The 15,188-nt window shown below is 36.3% G+C and overlaps 1 protein-coding gene across 2 annotated transcripts; it reads left to right on the top strand.

Moving 5' to 3' along the window:
- The first annotated feature begins 2,170 nt into the window (after positions 1 to 2,170).
- Positions 2,171 to 10,371, top strand: LOC131599210 (uncharacterized). Of its 2 annotated transcripts, XM_058871652.1 has the most exons (4): positions 2,171 to 2,229; positions 4,505 to 4,568; positions 5,145 to 5,863; positions 10,096 to 10,371. In XM_058871652.1, the coding sequence occupies exon 3, from the start codon at positions 5,149 to 5,151 to the stop codon at positions 5,860 to 5,862; it is 714 nt and encodes a 237-aa protein (XP_058727635.1). In that variant the 5' UTR covers positions 2,171 to 2,229; positions 4,505 to 4,568; positions 5,145 to 5,148; the 3' UTR covers position 5,863; positions 10,096 to 10,371. The 2 variants fall into 2 exon arrangements, 1 of the variants encoding a protein (XP_058727635.1); XR_009282632.1 differs by lacking the exons at positions 2,171 to 2,229; positions 4,505 to 4,568; positions 5,145 to 5,863 and adding an exon at positions 7,741 to 7,818.
- Positions 10,372 to 15,188: the final 4,817 nt, after the last annotated feature.

Genomic DNA, 15,188 nt, shown 5'->3' with positions numbered 1-15,188 from the left:
AGTCTTTTATTAATATCCATTAAGCTCTTTAAAAAAATATTTATAATTCGATGCAATGTGCATTTTTTTTATCAACGATTTACTCTTAAATTCATGTCATCAAATACAATTAGATTTTGGATGATATTTCAGAGAGAAAATTTCTTTACAACCCCCATGTTTTCTTGGTCACCTCTGGTGAAAAACCCAAACTACCTCTTACTTCGAAAATGCATTTCCGAAATGCAAAAAAAATGCTGTTTTCGGAGATGCATCTCCGAAAATGCCTTTTTTTTCTTTCAAAATTTGTCTTATTTCGGAAATGCATTTTCGAAAACAGCATTTCGGAAGTGTATTTCCGAAATACTGCGCGTTTTGCAGATTAAGCAAAACAGCTCCCTTCCCCATTCAATTTACCAAGATTTTTGCAAAAGCAAGTGGAAATTCTACATTAAGGCATTCCAAAAGCTACTCTATCTCAACCTAAATCATCTCAATCTCTTCAATCGGTAAGTTTTTCGATTTTTAGATCTATTATTCAAATCTCTATTAGGGTGTTTAGAAATTGCAAAAATTATATTGGGATAGGTTGGTACTGCTATTTAGGTTGTTTAGAATGATTAAATGTAGTTTTGATGTTGGATTTTGGGGTCTGCCATGGAAGCTGCAGGAGTTGTCTTCGCAGGGGTGTTTCAGAAGTTTATTTCCGAAAACACCTTCATTCCCAGTTTCGGAAATGAACTTCTGAAGTGGTCCAGAATTGAACTTTTTTTTGTTTTTTCAATTGTTTCGCATTCTTATTGATTTCAATTGTTGTCAGGAACATGGAAGGCAACCCAGCACGCATCAGACAGGGGAGAGAGACCCAAACAGCGTCGGCTAGACGCGAGCGAGCGGCGCAGCTGGCATCGATGCAGGGACGGGGTCGTCGTGTGCGAGTACCCGTGTAGATGGACGAGGGTACATCCTCATCTGGATCCAGGAGTCGTCTGGCTCGGGTCTCTTCTTCCCGCCAGGAGGAGGAGGAGGCAGTTACATACCACGAGGCGGAGGAGGTACCGGATGTTGACCCTCCACACGGAGAGCACGAGGAGCAGGAGGAGGGCTACCCGGGAGGGCCCAGTGACACGAAGTTGTTGATTACCTACAACGAGCACGTCGCTCGGCATATATGGGGGGGAGAGGTATTTTTTTATAATTTGCCCGACTTTATTATTTAACCGTTTTTAATTTAACTGTTTATTCAACATTTTCTTAACGGTCTAATTAACAGTGTTTTTATTTGTTTTTGTTGTAACAGGAGAGACAGACTTTGAAACAGGTGAACCACGCCTGTAAGATTTTCAGTCTCTTTAAACCAGAGGTGCAGTGGTTTAACGACGCGGTGACAGCTTCAGGGCTACGTGGGCTGTGCATGACGGGGTATACCACCATCAGCCACGGCATGCAGGGGGCCTTTGTGGAGAGGTGGCACAGGGAGACGTCTTCTTTCCACTTACCGGTTGGGGAGATGACGATCACCTTGCACGATGTGCAGTGTCTTCTCCACTTGCCGATCAGAGGGAGGCTGCTGGACCATTCCCGGATCCAGCGGATCGAAGCCATTGAGTGGATGACGCTCTATCTCGGTATGGAGTCAGATATGGCTGACTATAAGTGTCAGACGACAAATGAGCCTCATATCCGGTTCACCACACTGAACGCTTATTTCGAGAACCACCTGGTGGCGGCGGCTGTAACAGCCCGAATTTTATTATTTGGCTAATTAAATTAAATAAGGATTTATCTACTTAATTTGGACGAAGTTTGATAATTAATTGGATCGCCGGTGTTATTGAGAAACGTGTTCGGATTATTAAGTGAAGTTGGAATTTATTCGATTAATCGAAGAATTAATAAAGTGGAATATGTAGAGAAATAATATTAGAAATAATATTATTATTGGATTTTTATTTAATTGAGATAAAATCGGATTTAATTGGATTAATCGGAAAATAATGTTAAGGATAGTAATATTATTTGTTGGAGCATAATTATTTATTTGAACTACTCTATTTTATCAATTGGGCCTAATCAGTTAGAAAGTGAAATTTTATGGGTTAAGCCCAATATGAATAATATAGTAAGGGTTGGAAGAGTAGAGGTATCATAATTTTCATTTGCAAAAGAAGAGGAGAAAGGAGACTAAGAGGAGCAAAAAGGGGAAGAACAACAAGGGGCAAAAGCTAGGGTTTGAAGCACATTGGAGAGGTAAGGGGGAGAATCCCTAATCATTATGGGTTAGTATAATGGGGTAATTGTTAGATTAACATATTATATTTGTTCATAGTTAAATCTTAGAAAGTATGTGTTTTAATTCCTGTTAGTATATTGAAATCTGCAGAAAATTTGGATTTGAAAACAAGATGTAATACTGGAACAAACAACTGTGTCATTTATTTGTTTTAGGAACGAAACTGGGAGTGGAGTAGTGGTGGGTATACCGATACACTAGGAAGCGTGTACTCTGTGCATTAATCCTTCATCCCTTCGCTACAGTACTAGCTAGTCAAGTAGTAGTATGCGGTGTATAGCCTCATAAATTGAATACGTGTTAGTCTATACCCTTAGTTCAATTGCTACTATTACTACCCATTAGCACAAGAAAGCTGTAATTATTGGTATTAGACTGAAGAAAAAAACGTGAAATAGGCCATAGTGAATGTACCATTGGTTCAACTACAGCGTATTAGAAAAGTTCACTACTTACTGTAGCGAATAGCAATGGCATGTGGTGGTGGTGACCACTTACTGTATCGTGATGTAATTAGAGAATAAAATAGTACTTCCTTTCTCTTCATGCCCTTTAATTCACTTGCCAATGTTATTTGTTCATTGGTCAAAGGAAAGTGTGGATTAAACAACATTTTTAGTGATAGAATGCTATAGGATAAAGAAATGTCATGGTGATGCATCATTGGCCAACAAAAAAAAATAAATAAAAAACGTGAGGACCAATATATATTGTGATAGGAAATGCTAAGGTACCAACACCTACTTAATTGTCCATTACTGTTGTTTTCCTGAACTATAGAAACGTGGATGCATGTCCTCCTAGTATATGTTTCACTTAGTTGTTCTCCTTTATTAATTAATTGGCTACTGTTCATTACTTTTGGTCAATTGAAGAGACATACACACACCACTTGCTTTTTGAATGAACATGATACTATGATGTACCATTGGAAAATAAAAGTGTGAAGTAGCAATATATCTTAGTAGTAGAAGTGCTAAAGGTACATAGTTGTTCAAGTAAAGGAGAAAACGTGATTACATTACACACTTGATAGAATTAATATTATATGACTACACATTTGATAGGATTAATTATATCACTACACACTTGATAGAATTAATATTATATGACTACACACTTGATAGAAACGTGAGAGAATATATATATATATATACTTATATTAATTAATAAATGGGAGATATCAATATAGTTGATTACTAGAATGTTTAATTGATAAGTTTTGGTAGACTAATTAGTAAATAATCATAGTTTGGTGAAATTAATTATTATATTAAAATAGTAGACTTCTAATAGAAATGACACATAGACATGTTCTAGTATTGTTCTAAGGTAGAATCTTTTATGAATAATTAAGTAGTATAATTCTAATGGCTTGTTAGTTTATTATTAAAAGAGTAAATCGTATCTAATTGAGAAATTGTGAGCTAGTATATAACAATATTAATGACTAGTATTAATTAAAAATGGTGGATTGGATTTGTGTGTTGATTATTATATGTGAATAATGCTTATGTGATGAGAATGTTGTGTACAATATTGTGGAATAATTCATTGAGTGAATTATTGTGATATGCTAAATATTAAGATGGTAGAGATGATCTTAATTGCATATGGTTGATTAACATTGTACATACATTCATATCATGGATGCCTTGAAACAAAGGTGGTTTGCTTTGAAACATAAGCGAGGCTTAGATTCTAAAGTGAATCGGAAGCGGTAAACTATATGTTTACGTTTGGTGGGCTTTGGTCTTGTCCGGATCGGAAGCGTGGCTTGGATTCTAGATATTGAATCGGAAAGCGGTGAAACTTTGGGTTCACAATTCGGTACCACATGCATAGCGTCACATATCTTGCATTGAGTCACATTAAAATTATGCGATAATTGAGTATGTGAAGTTGATGTAGTTGTGATATGTGTATGAGTTGATAATTGAAACGAGTGAAGTTTGAATACATATTTGATTCAATGTGTGAATATGTGAGAATTATGATTGTGTACTTAATTGGGAATATAATAGTAGAATTGAAATATTATATTATTTAAGCTTGTTGTATACTCGATAACATGTGAATTATGTGTTGATTTCTATTATATATTCCGTTTTACATACTATGACTAATTACTTGAAGTATTGATTTAACCATTGTATTCTGTTATACTTTCTTCATAATGGTTCGTATTCTCACCCTTCTGTTTTAATGTTGCCCTCGTTTGGCGACATGCAGGTTCTGGAGTTTAGTAGCCGCGTGTGACCTAGCCAGAGGTTCTTCCTTGGTTATTGGAGACTAGGTAGTGAGTCGATGCTCTGGTCATGTAACACTGGGTAGACTAGGTGTATTGAACTCATGTTATATTTGCGTATGTATTATGCTATGACTGGTAAACTTATTTATTAGTTACATGTCTTTTGAGAGGTTTACAAGCCAAACCATTTTGATTATGTTTATGTTGAATTGAGATTTATTAGTCGATGTATGATCATGGTATGGGACATGAATCATTATAAATCACATGAGTATCATATATTTCCGCTGTGAATGCATATTCAGATTAAATTGTGATTTGATATTGAGTGTTATTAAAAATGACCAGGAGTATTGTGTTGTATGGAATAAACGCTGTCAGTTTTTTTTAAAGGTTTTTAGTTCTTCTAAAAGCATCAATGTGACGCCCTTTTGAATTATATGCATGTTATTCTCTGATTATTTGTTAAATATTTTGGGGTATAGAAAGGGGTGTTACATTAGTGGTATCAGAGCATGGTCGACCAGTTGGTCAAGGTTATTAATGTCTTTTATCCTGTTGTATTTGATTCGTGTATCTGACACGATCGATACTGTTTTGTCTGGTTGTTTGGTTATTTAGGACGATGGCTGCGGGAAGGAATGTTGACATTAATGTTGAGGCAATGATGAGGTGGACTGGTGCGATTGGACAAGCGCCGCAACAGAATGTCGGTTATGGAGGAAAGGATGAATTCCGTGCTTTTGGGGACTTTCGAAGGTGCAACTCGCCGATCTTTGAAGGAGGGTATGGACCGGACAAAGCGCGCGCATGGATGAGAGAAATCGAGAAGACCCTTCAAGTCGTGAGTTGTACTGATGTACAGAAGGTACAGTTTGGTACTCACATGCTGACAAAAGAAGCTGACGGTTGGTGGAATAATACTGTGCGGAGATTTGAAAGAGAAGGTATTGAAGTTACTTGGACTCTTTTCCGTGATGCATTTTTGGGAAACTTTTGTCCAGAAGATGTGCGTGGAAAGAAAGAAGTGAGGTTTCTACAGTTGAAACGAGGAGGAGAACAGTTCCGTGAGAAATCGTATGATGACATGAGGGGACAATCTGGTATTGGCAAGAAGCCAAGTGGGGGAGGAGCTTCTATTCCTATTAAGTGCTACAGGTGTGGCGAGACAGGTCACAAAACTGTTGATTGTGGAGTTGGTTCGAGTAGGATTTGCTACAATTGTGGTGAGCAAGGACGCAATTGTGCCATGTGCGATAAGCCAAAGAAGGAGCAAGCGGAAGGAAAAGTGTTTGCGTTGTCTGGTGCTGAGACTACTTCTAAGGATAAGTTAATCTGAGGTACGTACTTTATTATTGATAATGGTGCAACGCATTATTTCATTTTTTTGGATTGTGCTATAAGATTGGATTCATGTTTTATCTGTTATGCATGGAAGTGTAGTCATTGATAGAACTGCGGTGGCTTTGTTTCTATTTCTTTTACGTGTTTGAATTATCCGTTGAGCATCTTGGTAGAGATTTTGGGATTAATTTAGTTTGTTTTCCGCTAGACCAATTTGATGAGAATTTGGTATGAACTGTTTGGAGTTGAAGCAAGTAATTGTAACTTTCAGAGAGATTTTGGGTATTGGTGTTTTATGTAATTTCGAGTGCGAGTTTTGAAGGAATACTATAATGGTTTAGTAACGATGGTTTATGCTTCATTATGATTGTCGACTGTCTATTGACAAATTGAGGACTTGATCACCCTTAATCTATTGTTGATAGAAGAAGAGATCGTATTGGACGGAATAGACTTCTCTTACTAACTTGGTAGCGTGTAAAGCGACTAAGGAGAAGTTGAAGAGTAGATTTGAGGAATTGTTTGAGAAGAGGTTCATTGTCTGAGTGTATAGTCGTAGAGTACCTCTGTTTGTCGAGTAAGAAGAAAGAAGGTTGTGGCCGATGCATTGAGTAGGAAATAATTTTATAAGTTATGTTGAGGATTCAAGAATTGGAAATTGTTGGAACGATTTAGAGAATTGAGTTTGGTTGTGAAGCGACGTCTTCGTGTGTTAAGTTGGTATGTTGAAGCCTACTTGTGATATTATTGACAAGATTATAGAAGGTTAGCAATCGGATTTTGTAATTGGTTGACAAGATGATATTGATTAATCAAGGAAAAGTGATAACTTTTGGATTTTCGAGAATGGTGTCATGAGATGTTGTGATCGAGTTTGTATTCCTGATGGTTCGAATTCGGACAAAGAGAATTTTGGATGAGGAACATCGTAATGATTTGAGTATTAATCATGGTGTTAATGATGTATCGAAATTTGAGGAAATGTGTAGTGGTAAAGTATGAAGAGGGATATACCGGAATCGTGTATTTGAGTTGGATTTGTCAGGAACCGTTTCGTTTGGTGCAACAGTTATCTATTTTCGAGTGGAAGTGAGATAGTATCTCTATAGATTTTGTTTCGAGATTGACGAGGCATCGAGTAATTGTGAAGTGAGTTGGGTCAGTGTGGATAGTTGACGAAATGTGCTCGTTTTATTCCGAGGAAGATGGATTACCCGATGAAGAGACTTGCTAAGTTGTGCATCGAAAGAATTGTGTGTTTACATGGTATTTTCTTCGGATATTGGGATGACATCTTTTGAAGCTTTGTGTGGTCGTAAGTGTAGAACGTTTTGTATCAGTATGAATCGAGAGAGAGAGTGGACGTGGTTTTGGTGTTGAGATGGTTGTGTCGACTGAATTTTCGAGGACGAAAATATTTTAAGTGGGGGAGAGTTGTAACAGCCCGAATTTTATTATTTGGCTAATTAAATTAAATAAGGATTTATCTACTTAATTTGGACGAAGTTTGATAATTAATTGGATCGCCGGTGTTATTGAGAAACGTGTTCGGATTATTAAGTGAAGTTGGAATTTATTCGATTAATCGAAGAATTAATAAAGTGGAATATGTAGAGAAATAATATTAGAAATAATATTATTATTGGATTTTTATTTAATTGAGATAAAATCGGATTTAATTGGATTAATCGGAAAATAATGTTAAGGATAGTAATATTATTTGTTGGAGCATAATTATTTATTTGAACTACTCTATTTTATCAATTGGGCCTAATCAGTTAGAAAGTGAAATTTTATGGGTTAAGCCCAATATGAATAATATAGTAAGGGTTGGAAGAGTAGAGGTATCATAATTTTCATTTGCAAAAGAAGAGGAGAAAGGAGACTAAGAGGAGCAAAAAGGGGAAGAACAACAAGGGGCAAAAGCTAGGGTTTGAAGCACATTGGAGAGGTAAGGGGGAGAATCCCTAATCATTATGGGTTAGTATAATGGGGTAATTGTTAGATTAACATATTATATTTGTTCATAGTTAAATCTTAGAAAGTATGTGTTTTAATTCCTGTTAGTATATTGAAATCTGCAGAAAATTTGGATTTGAAAACAAGATGTAATACTGGAACAAACAACTGTGTCATTTATTTGTTTTAGGAACGAAACTGGGAGTGGAGTAGTGGTGGGTATACCGATACACTAGGAAGCGTGTACTCTGTGCATTAATCCTTCATCCCTTCGCTACAGTACTAGCTAGTCAAGTAGTAGTATGCGGTGTATAGCCTCATAAATTGAATACGTGTTAGTCTATACCCTTAGTTCAATTGCTACTATTACTACCCATTAGCACAAGAAAGCTGTAATTATTGGTATTAGACTGAAGAAAAAAACGTGAAATAGGCCATAGTGAATGTACCATTGGTTCAACTACAGCGTATTAGAAAAGTTCACTACTTACTGTAGCGAATAGCAATGGCATGTGGTGGTGGTGACCACTTACTGTATCGTGATGTAATTAGAGAATAAAATAGTACTTCCTTTCTCTTCATGCCCTTTAATTCACTTGCCAATGTTATTTGTTCATTGGTCAAAGGAAAGTGTGGATTAAACAACATTTTTAGTGATAGAATGCTATAGGATAAAGAAATGTCATGGTGATGCATCATTGGCCAACAAAAAAAAATAAATAAAAAACGTGAGGACCAATATATATTGTGATAGGAAATGCTAAGGTACCAACACCTACTTAATTGTCCATTACTGTTGTTTTCCTGAACTATAGAAACGTGGATGCATGTCCTCCTAGTATATGTTTCACTTAGTTGTTCTCCTTTATTAATTAATTGGCTACTGTTCATTACTTTTGGTCAATTGAAGAGACATACACACACCACTTGCTTTTTGAATGAACATGATACTATGATGTACCATTGGAAAATAAAAGTGTGAAGTAGCAATATATCTTAGTAGTAGAAGTGCTAAAGGTACATAGTTGTTCAAGTAAAGGAGAAAACGTGATTACATTACACACTTGATAGAATTAATATTATATGACTACACATTTGATAGGATTAATTATATCACTACACACTTGATAGAATTAATATTATATGACTACACACTTGATAGAAACGTGAGAGAATATATATATATATATATACTTATATTAATTAATAAATGGGAGATATCAATATAGTTGATTACTAGAATGTTTAATTGATAAGTTTTGGTAGACTAATTAGTAAATAATCATAGTTTGGTGAAATTAATTATTATATTAAAATAGTAGACTTCTAATAGAAATGACACATAGACATGTTCTAGTATTGTTCTAAGGTAGAATCTTTTATGAATAATTAAGTAGTATAATTCTAATGGCTTGTTAGTTTATTATTAAAAGAGTAAATCGTATCTAATTGAGAAATTGTGAGCTAGTATATAACAATATTAATGACTAGTATTAATTAAAAATGGTGGATTGGATTTGTGTGTTGATTATTATATGTGAATAATGCTTATGTGATGAGAATGTTGTGTACAATATTGTGGAATAATTCATTGAGTGAATTATTGTGATATGCTAAATATTAAGATGGTAGAGATGATCTTAATTGCATATGGTTGATTAACATTGTACATACATTCATATCATGGATGCCTTGAAACAAAGGTGGTTTGCTTTGAAACATAAGCGAGGCTTAGATTCTAAAGTGAATCGGAAGCGGTAAACTATATGTTTACGTTTGGTGGGCTTTGGTCTTGTCCGGATCGGAAGCGTGGCTTGGATTCTAGATATTGAATCGGAAAGCGGTGAAACTTTGGGTTCACAATTCGGTACCACATGCATAGCGTCACATATCTTGCATTGAGTCACATTAAAATTATGCGATAATTGAGTATGTGAAGTTGATGTAGTTGTGATATGTGTATGAGTTGATAATTGAAACGAGTGAAGTTTGAATACATATTTGATTCAATGTGTGAATATGTGAGAATTATGATTGTGTACTTAATTGGGAATATAATAGTAGAATTGAAATATTATATTATTTAAGCTTGTTGTATACTCGATAACATGTGAATTATGTGTTGATTTCTATTATATATTCCGTTTTACATACTATGACTAATTACTTGAAGTATTGATTTAACCATTGTATTCTGTTATACTTTCTTCATAATGGTTCGTATTCTCACCCTTCTGTTTTAATGTTGCCCTCGTTTGGCGACATGCAGGTTCTGGAGTTTAGTAGCCGCGTGTGACCTAGCCAGAGGTTCTTCCTTGGTTATTGGAGACTAGGTAGTGAGTCGATGCTCTGGTCATGTAACACTGGGTAGACTAGGTGTATTGAACTCATGTTATATTTGCGTATGTATTATGCTATGACTGGTAAACTTATTTATTAGTTACATGTCTTTTGAGAGGTTTACAAGCCAAACCATTTTGATTATGTTTATGTTGAATTGAGATTTATTAGTCGATGTATGATCATGGTATGGGACATGAATCATTATAAATCACATGAGTATCATATATTTCCGCTGTGAATGCATATTCAGATTAAATTGTGATTTGATATTGAGTGTTATTAAAAATGACCAGGAGTATTGTGTTGTATGGAATAAACGCTGTCAGTTTTTTTTAAAGGTTTTTAGTTCTTCTAAAAGCATCAATGTGACGCCCTTTTGAATTATATGCATGTTATTCTCTGATTATTTGTTAAATATTTTGGGGTATAGAAAGGGGTGTTACATTAGTGGTATCAGAGCATGGTCGACCAGTTGGTCAAGGTTATTAATGTCTTTTATCCTGTTGTATTTGATTCGTGTATCTGACACGATCGATACTGTTTTGTCTGGTTGTTTGGTTATTTAGGACGATGGCTGCGGGAAGGAATGTTGACATTAATGTTGAGGCAATGATGAGGTGGACTGGTGCGATTGGACAAGCGCCGCAACAGAATGTCGGTTATGGAGGAAAGGATGAATTCCGTGCTTTTGGGGACTTTCGAAGGTGCAACTCGCCGATCTTTGAAGGAGGGTATGGACCGGACAAAGCGCGCGCATGGATGAGAGAAATCGAGAAGACCCTTCAAGTCGTGAGTTGTACTGATGTACAGAAGGTACAGTTTGGTACTCACATGCTGACAAAAGAAGCTGACGGTTGGTGGAATAATACTGTGCGGAGATTTGAAAGAGAAGGTATTGAAGTTACTTGGACTCTTTTCCGTGATGCATTTTTGGGAAACTTTTGTCCAGAAGATGTGCGTGGAAAGAAAGAAGTGAGGTTTCTACAGTTGAAACGAGGAGGAGAACAGTTCCGTGAGAAATCGTATGATGACATGAGGGGACAATCTGGTATTGGCAAGAAGCCAAGTGGGGGAGGAGCTTCTATTCCTATTAAGTGCTACAGGTGTGGCGAGACAGGTCACAAAACTGTTGATTGTGGAGTTGGTTCGAGTAGGATTTGCTACAATTGTGGTGAGCAAGGACGCAATTGTGCCATGTGCGATAAGCCAAAGAAGGAGCAAGCGGAAGGAAAAGTGTTTGCGTTGTCTGGTGCTGAGACTACTTCTAAGGATAAGTTAATCTGAGGTACGTACTTTATTATTGATAATGGTGCAACGCATTATTTCATTTTTTTGGATTGTGCTATAAGATTGGATTCATGTTTTATCTGTTATGCATGGAAGTGTAGTCATTGATAGAACTGCGGTGGCTTTGTTTCTATTTCTTTTACGTGTTTGAATTATCCGTTGAGCATCTTGGTAGAGATTTTGGGATTAATTTAGTTTGTTTTCCGCTAGACCAATTTGATGAGAATTTGGTATGAACTGTTTGGAGTTGAAGCAAGTAATTGTAACTTTCAGAGAGATTTTGATTATGTTTATGTTGAATTGAGATTTATTAGTCGATGTATGATCATGGTATGGGACATGAATCATTATAAATCACATGAGTATCATATATTTCCGCTGTGAATGCATATTCAGATTAAATTGTGATTTGATATTGAATGTTATTAAAAATGACCAGGAGTATTGTGTTGTATGGAATAAACGCTGTCAGTTTTTTTTAAAGGTTTTTAGTTCTTCTAAAAGCATCAATGTGACGCCCTTTTGAATTATATGCATGTTATTCTCTGATTATTTGTTAAATATTTTGGGGTATAGAAAGGGGTGTTACAGCGGCCAAATCCGAGGAGGCGGAGAACGCCCTATTTGTGGAGTATCACCGTGCCTGCGCTCTCCGGTGCTGGTTCATGTTAGTGGTAGGCGATGCAATGTTTGTGGACAAGAGTGCAAGATAAGTCGACGTGACCTACCTCCGCTACTTAATGGACTTGACTACCGTTCACTAGTGGAACTAGGGGTCATCTATTCTGGTATACCTATACCAGAAGCTGAATGAGGCCTCCAACTAGAGGACCAGGTAGTTGACCGGATCCTGCACACTACTGACGGTACGTTTCATTTTAATTGTTTCACATTTATTTATGTTTCGTATTTATTTTTAATACATTATGGTTATGGTGTTTGTGTTTCAGAGTTGGATCATCTCCTACTTCCCTCGCATCCACGGCTTCCACGTTGATCCTGAGTACGAGGACGCCATGCACAGGGCCGCCCGATACGTTCTCTAGAGGGGGAACAATGCAGTGGGACCATACCGTGGGTACCTCGACCGCACGATGCATGATGACATCAGTTGGAGGCCATTCAACGACTACACTGATGTTGTCGCCAGAATCTCGTTATATTCTGTCTGGTTGGGATGCGAGACCAACACCATGGTGCAGTATCTCCCTGAGCGGTGCATGCGGCAGTTTGAATTTGTGCAGATGATACCCGAGTGCAGCTCACTGGCATATTTGAGGATTGGGAGCGTCATGTGGTCCCAGAGGAGTATCGTCGCATGCAGGTCACCCAGGACTGACACAGTGTGGAGGTGTATGTCACATGGTTCTATCAGGTGTCACATCCTTTGATGACATCCGACGTTCCCGGCGCTCTTAGGCCAGCATACGAGGAGATCCTGGACAACCAGCGGGCCGAGGATGACCATGCCATTGATCTCCTGCCGATCTGTCAGCGGATAGAGATGCTTGGGCGGGACGCGTTGGATCGAGATATCGTTGATCAGGGAGGTCCAGAGGCAGTCGCCGTGATGGAGAGGATCGTCGATGATGCGGGCCGTGCGGCGGCATACAGGCGGCAGAGGAGGTCCCAGGGAGAGAGGGTTAGGCATACCTAGTAGGGGTTCGGGTTTATTTTTTTGTATTCGGATTATATATTTCGCACACTATGACTCCGTCTGTATATATTATTTTAATTTTATTTATTATGTTAGTATTTTACGTTGATATGTCGTTTGTTTTGTTCGGCTTTTTCGTTTTGTATATATTATACGTTTTGTATATATTTCGTACGGGACTATTAGAAAAAACATTAAAAAAAAGACTTCTGCATAATTCGGAAGTGCACTTCCGAAACACCATAAAATCTGAAGAAAAAAAAAGGTGTTTTCGGAATTGCATCTCCGAAAACACCTTCATTTTAGTGTTTTCAGAGATGCACTTCCGAAGTCTGGGAAAATTTAGAAAAAAAAATATTTCGAAAATGCATTTCTGAAGCAGGGATAAAATGGAGTTTTCGCTGGGGGTGACCCCATAGGAAGGTGGATAAAGAAAAAACCTTTGAGAGATCTCATCATTCGCTAATTCCAATATGTTGTATATCTTGTATAAAAAGATTAATATTGTTCATCTTGCTCGGCTGCAAATTGATCCTTATATACATTAAATGTGGTTTTTAACTTGTACACATCTAACACAAGATAAGTGTGTAGTAATTACAACTACAATGTAAATAAAGAACAATGGAGTGAATTTGACTGTATATTGTTTGTTTTTGGCAGCAAAAAAGACTAAGAATGAAGGCTCAATTGTAAGACTTAATTTAGAGTATCGACTCAACAAGCAGAGAAATAGGTGGGACTTCGACGAAAAATCGAACACCTGATATTAGTATATCATTCATAGTTAGACCTGACCAAATAATTTTCCGCTTTGCACGCCAGATTAGACGAAAATTGTTTTAACCGTCAGTCAGATATAAGTAGGACCGGTCCAATCCGTTTAGACGCCTAAAGCAAATTTTAAAATGAGGCTTTTAAAATGTATTTTAAAATATTAATTTTATGGTTATTAAGAGTTAAACTCAAGACAAAAAAAAATAGGCCTATATTTTACCAACTCAACTACAATAGTATATGTAACTCAAGTGTCATTATATATTTTTATAACTAAATAAAAAAATTTGAGGCCTTTTTTAAGCCCAAACTTTTGAGGCCTAAAGTCATAGCTTGGGTAGCTTGGCCCTTGGGCCGGCCCTGGATATAAGTCTTGCCATGCATCATTTATAAGTATTATTTCACTCTTATTTTCAACTACATCTCTATAACTTCAAAAACTTGGATGTTGAGTGCTATCATTGCAGATTATCTTCGCTCCGCCATACAAGTATCGTGGCTACATTCCAAACTTGTTTTACAGTATCACGGCTACTCTAATAATCATAGAGATCATATACGAGTCTATTAAGAGTATAATTTTTACATAAATAATCATTCTTTTTTCATAAGATGCTTAGTTGTAAATCTTTTTTTTTTAATATGTGCAATAGATTCAAATTCACCAAAATTGACAGTTCCTTCTAAATTCACGAATTTCTTACTGTTAGTTTGTTCGTTTGATCCAAAAGGAACAACATGAATATCATCAATAAAAACATTGTCAACCTTTTTTATGGTTAAAAAAAAATCCTTTTTTTGTTGCCTACTTTTGAAATGACTTCCCACAAACTTGGACGGCTGGTCAAAGACTTTAGCAGAAGTACCAATAATTTCTTCGGTAGCAATGGTAGTTTGAAAATGTCTTAGACTTTTTGTTTTACAATTTTGAAAATATACCACAAAAGAAATTACCAGATGGAGACATGTACTAGGTCGTCTTTGGATAAAACAATTCATTTCTTAATTGTACAATTACTACGCGGTAGATAATCAGTATGGAAATACACCCTTAAATTATGATTTGTTTGACCATTCTAAGTAATTTGTTTTGGAGAAATCCAAATAATTCTCCAAAAAGATTTTAATAATGATTGTTTGACCATTTTAAATAATTTCTTGAAGGATTAAACAATCAAATAATTCTTCTAAAAGAATTTAATAATGGTCGTTCGAACACTCCAAATATTTTTCAAATGAACAATTCAAATAATCCTCTAAAAAAGTCCAAGAAATGTCGAGAAAATTTAAGAATTAAA

The sequence above is a fragment of the Vicia villosa genome, linkage group LG4 (assembly GCF_029867415.1).
Source record: "Vicia villosa cultivar HV-30 ecotype Madison, WI linkage group LG4, Vvil1.0, whole genome shotgun sequence".
Classification (NCBI taxonomy): Eukaryota; Viridiplantae; Streptophyta; class Magnoliopsida; order Fabales; family Fabaceae; genus Vicia; species Vicia villosa.
The sequence above is the reverse complement of the archived record's forward strand: the minus strand, read 5'-3'. Positions and strand labels throughout refer to the sequence as shown.

Excerpts from the sequence above, each read along its gene's own strand:
- LOC131599210 (XM_058871652.1), top strand. The coding sequence starts at position 5,149 with ATGGCTGCGGGAAGGAATGTTGACATTAATGTTGAGGCAATGATGAGG.